General features: G+C 43.0%; 1 protein-coding gene across 1 annotated transcript in view; it reads left to right on the top strand.

The window, feature by feature from the left end:
• EIF2AK3 (eukaryotic translation initiation factor 2 alpha kinase 3) overlaps positions 1-15,826 on the top strand; it is a 137,740-nt gene that overhangs the window by 90,303 nt on the left and 31,611 nt on the right. Inside the window, exons 6-9 of the mRNA XM_086964429.1 lie at positions 1,402-1,564; positions 2,174-2,314; positions 3,285-3,407; positions 9,765-9,988. Of these exons, the coding sequence (XP_086820555.1) occupies positions 1,402-1,564; positions 2,174-2,314; positions 3,285-3,407; positions 9,765-9,988 (651 nt within the window). The remainder of the gene's footprint in view (positions 1-1,401; positions 1,565-2,173; positions 2,315-3,284; positions 3,408-9,764; positions 9,989-15,826) is intronic.

The raw sequence follows: 15,826 nt of genomic DNA on the forward strand, positions 1-15,826 counted from the left end.
TTCGTACTGGCAAATGGGACGTGGAGTACCACACAGGGTCACAACTTTACCTTAAGTTAGTGCACCACAATGACGTCTTCTCGGAAGAAGCCATAATAAGCAGTTGCCACTCAATCACTACTCTCTGTGTAATACCAGAGACACAACTCTCCTTTCTTTATTGTGTACAAATTGTGGTAGCATGCTCGTCTTTAAAATCATGAGTTCCTTATTATCATCTAGGTTAGTTATGCAGGACTTTTGTTTTCACGTTGGTTATGTTAACCGCAACTAATTTGAAAATTTCTATGTCGTTTTTTATCCATGTTGGGAAAATACTCCTTGTTTTGCGAACACAGATAAAATTCTTCCTTTAACCACAACATACCCAGAAAAAATATAACCTTCGATTGAACCTATTCATTAGAACCCCAGAGATTCTGAAATGTCTTGATGATGATGTCACTGAATTAGATTGTTAATTGACACTTTGGAAATTGGTTGAATGTGAAAGTCATGAGTTCCCTGCATTTGAATTTTGTTAGTAGTTATTTTTCTCATCTATTGTGTTATGTTTCTCCTGGGAGGTGGGTGTTGGTACACATGACCCAAACAATTTCCTTCCTTGCTTCCTTAAAGTTCATGTTTATTCAATCATGGTGTTGTGCCCTTTCCCCTTCACACCGTTATCCGTTGCACCGCTATCTGTTTATAGTAACCCAGCTAAAGAGGTTCTATTTTGCTTTTCATATGACATTGCCCAAAATTGTTGAAGTGAAAAGTCAATATTTTCATGTCTGTATTTTCATTAGCAGCGTTATCAGTTTGAGTTGCACCTTCAAATTGCTAGTAATCCCTTTTTATTATAAATGGTAAGGCACACTTGATTACATTGAGATGTCCAATTAGCACTTCTTAATCAAAGAGTTTCTGCTATGTTATACACAGCACATGAATTTGCACGAGGAAAAAGTAAAGAAGTTGAAACTTACTTGTTACATTGGGTCATGCTCTGATGCATAAATGTCTAGCCCTTTTAACTCTCGTAGGAAGCTGTAACAGTGTCTGCCTCCTAGGAGATATATCTGGAATTGTTTGTGAACTCCAAGAAATTAAGAAATATGGTCCAACTAGTGGAATAATCCTTAGTTGAGTATGTGTCTGAATTTTAATGACATGGGATGATTGCATTTCTGATTTTTAAACCTATTGTTTTTAGGATTCAGTGCTACTCTTACATTTGTTAATGTTTTATTGGATTCACTTAAGTGTAACCTTAAAAATACACTACCTACTTATTGGTTCATATGCATAAATGGCTTGCTTTTTGTTTTTTTGAAGTGCATGTTTTAGTTTACCATTGCGGCGGTTGCAGCAGTACAGCAGTTGCATACATCTAAAATAAACCTATCTTTTGTTTAGTTTTGCACTCCAATTGCTTCGGCCTGGTTGGTTACAAATGGGAAGATTGTTCCCATCAGTCTCTTCGATGACACCAGCTATAGTTCAAATGACGAGATCTTGGAGGATGAGGAGGACATTGTCGAAGCCGCCAGGGGAGCCACAGAGTCCAGTTTCTATTTGGGTGAGAAAGTTCTCAAAGCGTTGTGCTTTGTAATTCCTATGAAGCTTCTGTACTTAAGGTTATCATGGTTTGTTGCTTTTTGCTGTTCTCCTTAGAGGATAGGAAGCTAAAAAAAGCAGTGGTTATTAAAGAATAGTCTCTAGCATGTCATAGGGAGAAAATCAATACTAATTTAATGATAATTACCCATCGAGCCCTGTGGTGATTTTGGGAGGGAACGCGGTCCGTTACCTAACATGATAATGTGAAATCTAATATCTGTTTTCATAGTAGATGCCATTACCTTTGCCAATTCGTTCTGTTTTTATGTTCTTTTCCTCTTAAATATTTATGTACAACTATGACTCCCCTCGTAAATAATAAAAAAAAATGTTTGTTAATGTTAATTCATCAAGTCCTAAGCATTCTTTCCTGTCTTTGCTGTATTTTTCTTGTTTTTTTCTTGCTTTAATCCGTCTATTTTCATATTGTTTTAACTAAAACCATTCAGTTTTTTTTATTGTGTTATTAGTATAAAAAGAAATTATTTCTTAACAAGTTTTAGGATATTGTAGATGCCTATGTCTCTTACAAATTGTTTTAACTGTTCATTTTTGGTTGCTTATGCAGGAATGTACAGGGGACAACTCTATCTACAGTCCTCTGTCAGGATTTCAGAAAAGTTTCCTGTGAATCCAACAGCTCTTGATACCAGAAGAAACGAAAATTCAGTTGTTACTTTGCCCAGGATTCGATGGAAACCTTTAATACGTGAGTGACTATTTTTCTATCAGAAAGTGAGGAACCATCCAGCTATGCATATGTTTTGCCCCAAATGCTTGGACTCGTTTAGCTCTGCAATCGTTGTTTAACCCCCCCTCCCAAACATTCTCCCCATCATGGTGGACAGTTTCCAGCAGGCATAGCAAAATGAATGTTTTAATAACCTCAATTCATACTCACTTTTTTTATGACCATTTGGGATGTGCAAAATACACATAATTTGCTTTTGTGTAATTACCTGAAATTTCAGCAAAATTTCACAAAACTATGCAAAGTACAAATTGTCATTTTTTGCTATATTTTTGTGTGGAATACATCCTTACATCTCTTTTTGACACAAGGGCGTATTTTACACTAAAAAAGTAGCTCAAAAAACAAAAGCACTACAAAGAAGAATTGGTGGTGGTCTGTTATTCAAAAGCATTCATGGTCACTTTTAACTGGAAATGGCACATAATTACACAAAGTGGTGTAATTTCTCAAATTTGGCATAAAGTGAAATTCCCAAAATTACACAAATAACACCAGCATGTACAGTCAAAAGGAAAGTGACATTTGTGAAGTGTTCTCTGTAAGATGCACCCCCATTCCCATCAGGCAGTAAATCAACACATTTTGAAATTCACAGGAAGCTCTATCCTAGCCACAGGGTCCAGTTTGTCAACTTCACATTCTGCTCGAGATAAGTGACAGCTGCGTATGGTTTAGGGCAGGGGTCTCCAAACCGGTCCTGGAGGGCCGGATCCATGCCAGATGTTTTGGATATCCCCATTGAGATACATGTAGTAATTTTAAAAATCTGGCATGGATCCGGCCCTCCAGGACCGGTTTGGAGACCCCTGGTTTAGGGTGTTATATGAATGATATATTGTGCTTGCAGTACAATGCAGTTTATCAAGCTTGAAAAGTATTTACATGATATATTTGCAATACCTGATGGCGATTTTTCTGTTTCCAGATTCTCCTTCCAGGACACCTGTGCTGGTTGGTTCTGATGAGTTTGATAAATGCCTGAGTAATGATAAGTACTCTCATGAGGAGTACAGCAACGGTGCTCTGTCGGTGCTGCAGTATCCTTATGGTAAGTGTCAATGACAATCTTGTTTGGAATCTCTTCATGGCTGTGAGAAAAGTAGACCTACTGCATTGTATCAGGACAAGATTTATTTTGTTAAAATCTTGAGTTTGACCTTTCCAATGGCAGTTTAACATTTGCTGACGTTTCATAGGAAGTACAGCCAAAAGATAAATGCCACTCAATTGATGATTAATAAATAATACAATTTAGCACCACCATTGTTTTGAAAACTTTCGTTTTCACCTTAAATCTTTTATGCAGCCGTGACTGGACAGGCACATACAGCTAGATTCATCAAAGAGCCGTTTTGTGAGTCCTTAATAGCGATTATTAAGGAATCGCTATTAAGGACTTGCAAATCGGGATTCATGTAGGAATCGCTAAATAAATTGCGATTCCTACACATTCCTTATTTGCGATTAGCAATTTGCTAATCGCAAATAGGATAGCGATTTCAAGGGTGCCAGGGGAGTCCAAAGGACACACTGTAGCACCCCTGAAATGCCAATTTACACAGGTGTTGTGCACACACATGTCCAAAGGACGTGTGTGTGTGTAACATGCAACAGAGAAAAATGCACTAAAGTGCATATTTCTATTTTTTCGCTATTTACCACGAAGTCAGAGTTCGCGGTAAATAGTGGCAAAATTTTGCGAATTCGCAGTTTAAAATTGGTTAATGAATTGCATTTAAGGAATCTCTAATAGAGATTCCTTAAATGCAATTCCTCGCAAATATGCGATTTCGCAAATAGCAATTTTTGCATTTGGGATGATGAATCCCAAATGCAAAAATTGCGCTAGCAAAGGGCCAGATTCTTAGAATCTGGCCCTTTGCGAGCGCAATTTCCTTTCATGAATCTAGCTGTTAGTGTTAGAAGTACTGTAAGTTCAATGCTATACATTCCCTGCATTTCTCTAATGCTGGCCCCTTTACAAAGCCGACATCCACTGGGATGTGTAAAATTGAACTTTTCAAATCAAAAAGTGATTTGGGCATACTGGCTTTCTACCTGCTGCCTAGAACTTGTCCCAACAAAGTACGCGACTCCAACAGCACTTTGGATGCTTTCTGTCCATGGATATTATAAACTACCACTCTCTGCCTTCTGTGAGAATGTCGTAAATGGGCAATAAACTCAACTCTTGTTCAATAATAGTTTTGGTTGGGACAGTGTGTGCTCATTTGCTTTTTTCATCCATACAATTTACTAATTTTTCAGATTATTTTCTCCATCAGTATTTCAGCCGTGCTTTTATCTTTGGCACGGCTGAGGCACCTACTAAAGCAGCATTGATTACGTTATTTGCGTATCTTTTCTAGAGAGTAGTCATCTATGGATTCTTCCAGTCTTTGCTCGAGTTGCTTTGGTCACATCATGAAGTTACTGCCCATCATGTTTGTGCCTTCGAGTCACCTTTGGCTGTAACTAAGTGACTGATGGACTGTTGCACATAGCTCATTAAAAGCATTCTGTGTACTGGTCGATTTCAGGCAGTTTGGCGAGTTACACCTTTTGTTTACATGTAGTGTTTCAGATGAGGCAGCTTACCCCCAGATGGCAGATGCTGAAACCCTACCTGTTGAAAAGTCTATGTTGAATTTTTTGTCTATAAAGACCGCTCACCAGTCTGTTGTGAAGTAGGCTGTTCATATTGAGCTTTAGTCGTTTTTGGTCGTGAATACTGTATGCTGGCCAAGACATTCCTCTTCACCTTCTTCCAGGCGGCTGGCCCTCATTGGATAGTCGCACATATAAAATCGGGCTAGATCTTGCAAACCTTGCATGTATTCAGATGCATTGGTATGTCAGTACAAGTTATTTAATGGCATGGGCCGCTTATGGTGCCTGATTCGTAGGATCTGTCTGGTGGCCTTCTTGTCCTAAATCATGCACGAAGAAAGAAATATTTTACAGAAAAGGCGTCTCTACAGATACAAATTAAAGTAACACCTATGGAAACAGCAAGGCACGGTCTCACTGGATGATGTGCTCATGAACGCTTGTTGGTGTTCTGGGATAATCCGGAAGGCCCTTCTGCAGACCAGCCATTGGATGACTCGAGAAGCAATTCTCAACCAGAATTGTGTGTGACAAAATACTTCCTCTTGGTGACTCTTTATAAAAACATATTGCGTCCCACTGATTCGTATTTGAATCTCTGGTGTTTGTGGCAGAGATCATCTTCTTTCAGAAGAACAATTTGTGACTGTGCTTAGAGTATGGGGATACTACACTGTACTGCTGGGCCCTGGAGGATTTGTGTTATTGGCAGCTAAATCAAGATTTAAAACATCTTGACTTCCCGGCTATCCTTGATTAAAACTCCAAAGGTTGCACAGTGTGTTGCTACCGTGATTGGTTACACTATTAATATTGGTACATGTGGTGTTATTGGGGACATTGAGGTACTTTTAATGTCTATTTTTGTGCACACATGCTTATTATTAGTTGGAGCATGGTATGGATATGTGTATTGCAGAGTTGATGATTGCATGTTGTGGTTTTGGGTGCATTGACCATCAGCAGGCTCTTTTTTCAGTTTTAATCCCTCCTAGGGCATTTTGGGGGTTCTTGGGGAAACATGTACTGCAAATAGGTTTGAATTTCTCTTATGACTGAGCTGCTTACTGCCATTAGAAGGTCGGACAATCATGCTACCAGGAAGGACATCCTGTGATGAATTGGAAGTGCTCCTGCACTAGTCCACCATAAATCGTGACTGCATGCTACTTTTGCATGTTCTCACTGAATAAAGACGGTGATGATGAGAGACTTTTGAAGTGGTTTTATCCACTTTCTTTGTCTTCTTCAAGAAGAGAATCCACATCTTATCACAGCCATTGATGAGCTGATCTGTCCTCCTGTAAGATCTAAGTCTTTTATGCACAAATGAGCAAACCGGAGGCGACAGTGTGAAGGCACTACATTTCGATCTGTTGCAGTGTATCAGCTAAAAATATCACTAAAGGTAAAAGCACTTGCCATTGCGCTTGTTCCCCCACTGTGTTGTTCACATCGCTGTGATTTGAACTAGTTTTAGGACAATTATTGGTGTGCAGTCACAATGTAGATTCGAATTCCTGTATTTCAGACATTGCTCTTGAATCATCAGTGGTTCTCTTTGAATGTGGGCTACTCTGAAGAATGCTATTTGAAATGTGTACCTTATTTCCAGCCCTTGTAGGCTTCCCAAAGCTTGAAGGAAAGCCAAGGCAGAAAAAGCTGAGATTTCCAGAGCCCAATGTAACACCTGTCAGCTCAGCGGGAAGACCTTCCCACCCTATTCCAGCAATACTTACTGGTACAGACCTGTTCTGTGTGTGCCATCTCCACTCTCCATTGTTCTATCCTGTCTGTACACCCACATTAGGATTACTGAATATTTGTGCACAGGGCCAGGTTTTGTGGTGTAGCCCAGGCATCAGGGCTAGATCCATTTTGCAGTCTCAAAACTAACCTTTTACCCAATAAGATCCTCAAAGGTAACAATTGTGCAACTAATGCTTTAAAAGAGCTACATTTATTACAAAACAGTCCATTATCCACAACAGTACAAGTTTTGAGACGGCCAAGATGGATCGAAAAAACTCATTTACACAACATTTTGCCTGTATGCCTTTCTAAAGATCTACGGTCTTTTCCCACCCTACCACTTAGTCTTAAGAGAACCGACTACATTCCATGCATGTTGTAATGACTCCTCCTTCATACCAATCCCATGTTTAATGTCTTCTTGTTGTCGTTTGTCTACTGCAAGCTTTTGATAAGTCTGAGAAGATTTACAATCTACAGTCAATATTTGTCCATTTAGTAGTTCTAGTGGGATACCTAAAGAATTCTGCTAATAGTTTTGTTGTGTTTCTAGGAAATATTATTAACTTAAGCAGTGTCACGCATGTTAATGGGAGGGTGGTTTAAATAACATTTAAATAACGTGAGGGCAATTTTCTTGCAGTCAGCCTTATTTACTTGGTTTTGCTGGTTATGAAAGTTGTGTTATTTTGACAATGCTTGAATCGCTTTTATGTCTGCATTTTTCACATTTAATTGGCAGAGACTTAAGACCGTGAACATATTTGAGCAGTATACCTTCTCAATCTGTCCGTCCTATTGCTACGAAGTTTCCAAGTGTTACAGCAGTTACAACTTTCTAAGAGTATCATGTTGCCTCAGGGAGTCCCTCAAGGGTCAATTTTGAGTCCCACGCTATTCAACCTATATGTGGAACCACTGGCAGAATTAGTGGAAAAACATCAAGTCACCATCGTATCATACGCTGATGATACTCAGTTAATTGTGACATTATTTGGAAACAATAAAATGAAAGCACCGAATTTCACCAGGTGCCTAGAAGAGGTAGCAGGATGGATGTCCGATCAATGCCTATAATTGAATAGTGATAAAACTGAGGTTATGATAGTAGGCAATGCACCGAGTAAATGGTCTTCTGCATGGTGGCCAGAAACTTTGGGACAAGTACCGACGGAGTCATGTTTGACCCTAAACTGTCCTTGGAGACTCCGATTCGAAGGGTAGTGGGCAAATGCTTTGGAATCCTTAAAATCCTGAGGAAAATTTTGGACCTCTTACCACCAAATGCAAGGAAAACCATAGTGCATGCTTTGGTAACATCACATTTGGTCTATGGTAATGTACTGTTTTTAGGAGCTCCCAAAAGGGGGCGAGCCAAATTACAGGTGGTGCAGAATGCAGCTGCACGGCTTATACTGAATCTCCCTAGAAGAGCATCCACAAGGAAAGCTCTGAAAGAACTGCACTGGTTGCCGGTGGAAGAAATGGTCCTTTTTAAGTCTATGCGCTATTGCCACAAAATACTTGCATAAAAAGGTCCCCGCTACCTGCACCCCCTAATTTCTCAATATGTCCCAGGGCGCAATTTACGATCAGAAGGTAGGTCACTAGTGAAAGTTCCGAGAATAGAGAGCGCGAGAATGGGGGCCCGGTCGTTCAGCTATCTTGCAGCAGAATACTGGAATGGGCTCCCAGAAACCATAAGAATGGAACCAGGCGAAGGCCAATTTAGGAAGAAGCTAAAAACCTGGCTATTTTCCTCCGCATACTAAAGTATAGGAGAATCTTAAGATTGCATTCGTTGGCAAATTATAGCTGAAGTGCCTAATGTAGGTCCTAATTGTGAGTCTGCTTAGCGCGGGGACATGCCAGATGGCGTAACCATGCGCTTTAGAAATGTTAAAATTAATAAAAGAAATAAATAATTTTAAGGTGTTTCTTTTCACGCTCACCTTTTGGGTGTTTACAACCTACTAGGAGCTTGGGAAAAATGCTCTGTCAGAAGTGCAGACAGAGTAATTTAATACTTTAACTCTGCCTCCGTAATATAAAGAGGCTAGAAAAGGGGAACTGTGGACCATGGTCTTGCAATGGCATCAGAATGTTCTGGAGACAGAATTAACTCGTTTTTAGAGTTTCCCTAACAATTGGAAGGATATGGAAACAAGGATGATGATGGGAGAACATAATTATTTGAATCAGTAATTCCACACAAGGGATATAACTAAAAAAAAACCCTGTACAATCTGTTAGAGTACCCTGTTTATGTTTATCGACAACCCCTCCCTCCACCGATTGGAACGCCAAACTGAATGTTCTATGTGTACAAAATGATTCCAGTGGGTTCATCTCTCTTTATTATGGAATGGCACAATTCTTCAGAAGTGCCATTCAACTTTGCATCATGAAATCCTAACAAATGTTTGTAAAGTAATAAAGCTTTTCTGGCCAGTGCGTCTCAATCAGGAGGTTAGATTGCCTTGGTCATTGTTATGATCGGTTTTAGATTAAATCTGTGTGTGGCCTAAACACACTCTCCAAACTTGGGATATGGCTTGTTTGGAATTAGGACTGATGAACACACATCATACCTGTAGGAAATAGCACATAAAATGTAGAATTCGTCCTTATATTAGACGAGACTTGATGATCTAACGGGAAAATGCTGCCCACAAGGAAAAGCTTAATTGTTCAACGCGACTCGTAGATGCTCAAAGAACAAACATCATGATGGAATTGTCGATGCTTACAAGTTCGTTATCCTGACAAACTTGATAGTGAATTTTGAATGATCGCTGACTTTGATCTAAGAGCCCTTGTTAGAAACAAATAGCTTGTTTAAAATTGTTTTTGCTGCTTTATCCAACCATGAGAATGCAAGGGAGCACACCCTTTGGTGATATATATGTTATTTGACATTCTGCTCTTCACACTGGAATCACACGTGTTGATGTCTGTATTAATTTTAAATTGCCAAATCTAATCTCTTAAATATACATATTGTTAGTATTGCTGTTAATCTATTCTCCTTTTCCTGTTTAAGATAATGGTTACTATCTACCGTATTACAAGAGAGAGCGAAACAAACGTGGCACACAGATCACTGTTGGGATTCTCGAAAATCCAAATTATAAGAACATTCGCAAAAAAGATCCGGTCCTGCTTCTGCACTGGTGGAAAGAAATCATAGGCACCATTCTGTTCTGCATTACTGCTACGACCTACATTGTGCGCAAGCTCTTCCACCCACATCCACTGGATGCCAGAGTGAGTATGCCTTTAGAACAGTGACGTAACTTTGGTAAAAGGTTTATTATTCCATTTCATTTGAGCGGTCTTGCTATGTACAACAATGTTCAATGCCAACATATAGAATCTAATGTATGTTTCTGTCTGTTGTGTAAATAAATTGGTTACATGAGAAAATAGCTTATTCAAGAAGTTTGATTTAGAATATCCTTGGTCAGTCCCTTAATGATAAATGCTTAACTATCTTGGTAAAAAAACACATTTAAAAGGGCTTAACATTTAAAAAAAAAAAAAAAGTTTATTCTTTGAACTGTTTAAAAGTTTGCTAGCCTTTTGAATGCAGGTTGCCATTCTTGAATTCATTGAAGAATGATTCACTTTAACTACTTTACACGTGCACTTGGCTTTAAGCCATTATGAATATATTCAGACAAATGTAGTGGTGGTAGGGGTCAGTCATTACTCAATATTTACATTGGCTGTATACATCTTTGGAATCCTGTCTGGACTGTCTTTAAGAGGGAAACTGCAATGCAAAGCGAGAAATATTTTTGTAATACCTTACTAACTTTAACTGAATGCATTTAAACCCGGTTTAGATACATTGTGATTCAGACAAAACACTTGCAGAGCCATTCTTAGTTGCTCCGCCATCTTTTTTGGTTCATGTCTGACCAGAGCTTCCCTCCACTTTGAGACAACAGTGGTGATAATTTACCCCCCACATTATGATGATGACAGTTTATAAATGGAGTTAAGAGAGGCCATTGAGTTTAATCCTTACCCTTAAGCAGGGTTTGTTCCCCCGCAAAGGAGCTACCTTTGCTGTCGTTATCAGATGTGCTGCTAAGGACCTAGATTTGCAACCTCCTTATCTTGAGGTTAGAGCAATTGTGCTTACTGAAGTTCTTCACCCTAAGACATGTTCTCCTGAGCCCCTACTATGTTCAGTGCACCCTAATCAACATCTTTATGGGCACGTGGGCGAAACCATGCTGTTGCACATCAGTAAAGAGGTGGCCAGATGCCACACCCCAATGTATGGTGACCCTGATTTTCTTACGCTCCATCCTACTCCTGAGAGTTTAGTTGTCCAAGCATTCACCAGCAAGGTGAATCCTAATTAATTCCCCACAGCCAGCCCTTCTTCCCTGATAGGGAGTCGGATTGAGGCGCTCAGGAAACGTTCTCTTCGGCCAGCCTATCCTTAAGGTCGGTCAATGCCAGTTGTCTACTGAGCTATTATACTCATGCCCTGTGGAACATGGCCATTGCGATTTTGCTAGCAATCCCGTAAGCGATCCAGGCCTTCTTGGCTCAAAGTAGTCCAGATGACAAGGATTCAGCCAAATATGTATTTTAATGTAATGGTACAAATTGTTTGGGGTGAGCAGTCGGCACTAGTGTGGTGCTCCGTCGCCACTTGTGGATGAGATCCACTGGCTGTTTTGGAGATGTGTAGGCATCCCTTGTGGATATACTGTTTCATGGATCTGCCTTTTTTTGTGAAAAAAAGCTGATCCCTTCCAGGAGACCTTCAAGAAAGCCAGCCATGGTGAGCTCTTTAGGCCTAATGAGTCTTGCTTGCCATTCCCTCATCAGTTTCCATCTCTCCAGAAGTTTGGCAATAGACAACGCCAGGCCCCTCACCCTCACAGCAGCACCTCAGCCCTTTAATGGCCAGGGACATCTATCAGGCTGACAAAGTGCTGGTCACCAGGGGCACCAGTAGTCCTAGTCCTCCTCCCTTGCAGCATTAGCTTTCAAGCAGCTTTTATTTGCCCTTGGCTGCGCACAACTTCTCAGAAATTGGGTTTCTGGTTGGCAGAGGTGTGCACAGAAACCACAATCCTGGTCAGGGTAAGTCGGATACTGAATATCTGCATTGGATTTGCTGAACCGCATCCTCGCCAGCTTCAGACCCTCCTGCTTCGGAATTGAGCGCGGACACTTCCCTGCTGGGCTTGGAAGGCCGTCCAGCAGAGGTGGCGATGAGTGGCCTCTGGTCTCCATTGGAAGTTAGTCTCTGGAGGATGCTGGATCATAATATAGTGGATTAAAAAGAGGTACACTGTGTAAAACGTCCAGGAAAACCCCAATCAGTCTACAGAGGCACAAATGACACCCCAAATGCTCTTTTGTGGTAGTGTGGGTGAGCAGTTTGGCATATTAGAGGGTAGTGCTAAGCATTTATTGCACACACAAAGGCAGTAAGTGAGACGCACTCAATGAGTAAACCCAACACCAATTTATAAAAACAACACATAACTTTATATGAATTTATATACCAAGATCATCAGAATCAGGTAAGTAATTTGTACAGTTTTTAAAAGTTGTCAGTGCAGGTTTTGGAAGCGGTAATGTTATCCTATGGGGCAAACACTTACACTGCATTTGGGCACATAACAGCAACTTACAGGACTGTTCTTCTGGACTTCAGGTGTGTATGGGGCTAGGTCCAAGACCACACCAACAGATCACCTCGGGAGGGTCTGGGGTGTCCTAGTGCAGAGGTGTGTTATGGCATCGGGTACCCCATTCACTTAAACGGGGAATGGTCCGGTCAGAAGAGGCTGCAAGCTGGGACTGGGTGCCAGTCTGGGGGAACCCAAAGGTGGGCTCGACCCTTGAGGTGCTCAGGCACGTAGGATCACCGTTGGTCCTCTTCTCCTCAGGCTGTGGGACTCGGGTGAAGTGGTGTCTTTTGGCGTCTTCTTTGGTGCTGGAGTCACTCACAGTTGGAGGGGGCCTGCAGAAAGAGACTGCAGGCGGTGACTGGAAATCAAATATGGGCTCGACTCATGTGGGTCTCAGGACCCCAGGCCACCATCACCTCCTTTGGAATTGGGCGCGGTTGCTGAGGTGCTTTGAGGTGTTGGGTGTTGGGTGGTGGTTATTATGTACTCACTCTTATTATTTGGTTTCTGCACAAGGGGGCAAATAGGACAGCTGGGCCACTCTCACTGTGGGTCTCTCTGTCCCTGAAGTTCCTCGATAAGCAGGTTGGTTTTCCGCAGAGTTGGTGTCCGGACTGGACACAACAAGCTTTGGTTGTGCCAAGAGGCCCGGTATCCCAGGTATTGACACTGCGTAGCTTCCTTCGGTCCTGGCGTCCGCACACTTGGAGGGAGGACGGATCTGATCTGTAGGAGCAGGGTGACCTCTTACTGGGCGGCTGCAGCGTCGGAAATTCCCGTGGGCAGCCAGACTGTAAATCGGACCTTGCTTCTTTGGTGCATGCGGCTGCAGGGGAGTAGCTCCTCTACACTAAGAGAGTTTTTCTGGCAATTGGCGAAGCGCTGGCAGCTCTCTAGGTTTCTTGGAGTCGGCACAGCGGCAGGACTAGTCAGTTATTCCACAAGGGTCGGGTTCAGCAGGCAGACTGGCAGGTTTGGCACCAAGTCAGTTGTGTTCCTCTGTTCTTGGGTCAGCAGTCTTCTTTTTTTTTTTTTAAATTTTTGAAAACCTTTATTGCGCATGGTGCAGAAAGACAAATACGGGCCTACAACCATCCGGCCGGCCACAAGACTTTTGAGCGCAGGTGTCAACAATACAGTCCCCCAATGATGTCAGGCGATACAATAGCACATAACAACATGTATATTGGAAAATCACGTCGTCAGGGGGAAGGAGAAATAAAGGTTAATTTTAAATTTTTTTTTCGAATTAACAAAAGTCAATGAAGGATAAAGGCAAAAGAGATCCGAGTCCGTATAGTAGTTCCCACATGAGTAGGCAGCATTAATAATGGCAGCAATTGCATGAATATCGCACCAGAGTAGCAGTACAATAGAATGACAAAGCAGACGACAGAAACCAGAATCGTGCCACTCCCAGTGCTACCCACTCCCAACCATTCTCTATCACAGGCCCAGAAAGGAAAACAGTACAAGAAAGCGCAGAAAAGTGAGAAAAAGGCCCATAGAAACTAAATAAGAGAAATAAAATCTACCCCCCCACCCTACACCAATGCGGAGGCTACGGCCTACCCCCCCCCGACAATGTGCCTGTCGCCCCATAAAGAACCCGAAATGCAGTAAAAGTAAAAGGAAGGAAGAAGGAAAAAGAAGAAAATAATAAAAATATACACTCTGAGATATAGAGAGTGAGACTAGACCCTTCTAATCTGCGACTCCCAAAAAACTACCAGGGGAGCGGGAGGAGGAGCCAAACCAAACCGTCCCAGCTCTTCAGTCAGGAACACTATCCCCACTCTATTTACGACTACTAAGAGTCAGGCATTAGCACAGAAACAATTAGGGGAAAGTCAATATATCGTGTGCGACGTAAACAAGTATGTACCACTCTCAATCCCGGTCCAACCAGCCAAGCAACCAACAGCGTGAATAGAACCCCGCCCTGACCCAACCTAATGCAGACCCCATCCAGTTCCAGTCCCGCCAACCCATGAAGCAGTAGCACTATTAAACAGCCTAACCCTGGCCCGATCGTGGGTGTAAGACAAAACCAGCTCCCATATGAAGGCCCCGCATCCCTTGCACACAAAGACAATATGGCCGCCCAGAAGAAGAAGATGAGTCAGGAGAATAAAATGGCCGCCGACCATCTGTAGAAATCCCTTTGTCCACTTCACATAGTCCCAACAGGGCTTCCAGAGCACAAAAGTTCAGCAGAGGATGAGGCGAAAACCACAGTGAATGAGCCCTCGAGGGAGCCACGAGTTGCGCAGCCGGATTCCTCTTCAGGCTCGATAGTGCAGGCAACAATGATTCAAGCTTCGAAGGAGAGGGAAACAAAGTATCGGCAGCAGAATGGGCGAGCAGCTGGCCATAGGCGCCGGTGAAATCAGTTGCAGACAACAATGTATCACATCCACCTATAGCCACTGTATCTCCACGTGACGGCAAAGACAAATCCACACTTTGCGGGACACAAATGTTGCGCTCCCGACCCGCAGCAAATAACATTGAGTCGAACTGCTCACATAGTGCCCGGAGGCCACTACGCACTTGCGAATGGAGATCTCGTAGGGCGGCCAAAACGGAGCCTAAGGATGGTGGAGGCTGCGTCCCCGCATTGACAATGAGCCGAGTCGGCACTGTAGAGCTGGCGCTCGACGCTGGGAGATCCAAACAATCTGCGGGCAGAACCGGGTCCTCTCCCTCCAACCGCGGGCAATCCGGTAAGGTCATGATTGCCGCAGGACGGTAAAATGGCCGCGGGGGGGGAGGGGGGTCTGCAGCAAAGACAAGCTCCCTTCCAGTCAATGTCGCCACAAAGATCGCGGAAAGCCAAGCGCCCGTCCCGTAAGGCTGTTGTGCTGCAGGTTAGATAACAGAAGAAGGAGCCGGCAGCCCAAGGCGAGCCGGATCGCCGAACCTCCCCCAGCGCGCTCCACCAGATCGAAGCAGGAGACTCGTTCCCCCGGGGCTTACCTCACAGCCCTCATGTTCCAGGCGCTGGGTACATCAGTCTGTCGGCCCCCACCAGCGGGACCCAGCTGGCGGCAGACCTCGGTATGCACTCAGCCTGGAATGGTGTCGGCAGATCCGGTAGTTGCGGAGTCTCCAGGGGCCGGCGAGGGGCGAGGGTCCAGGGCGGGGAACACCTCCTCGAGTATCACCGGTATCCGGGCAAGCTGGGATCTCAAGATTGCACAGGATTAATCAGCTCATCTTCGCACACGTTTCACCGCCAGGAGCGAGCAGGATATCAGGCAGGATATCATCGCGGAACCAGAGACCGACGGAGCCGGGAGCTCAAGCGTCTGCTCCGGTCGCCATCTTGGCTCCTCCTCTCGTCAGCAGTCTTCTTGGTCCACTTCTTCTTTTTGTCAGATGAAATCTGAAGTCCTGGCATCAGGGGATCTCCTTAATACTTAGGGGAGGGAGAAGT

This window comes from Lissotriton vulgaris, chromosome 3_2 (genome assembly GCF_964263255.1).
Source record: "Lissotriton vulgaris chromosome 3_2, aLisVul1.2, whole genome shotgun sequence".
Lineage (NCBI taxonomy): Eukaryota > Metazoa > Chordata > Amphibia > Caudata > Salamandridae > Lissotriton > Lissotriton vulgaris.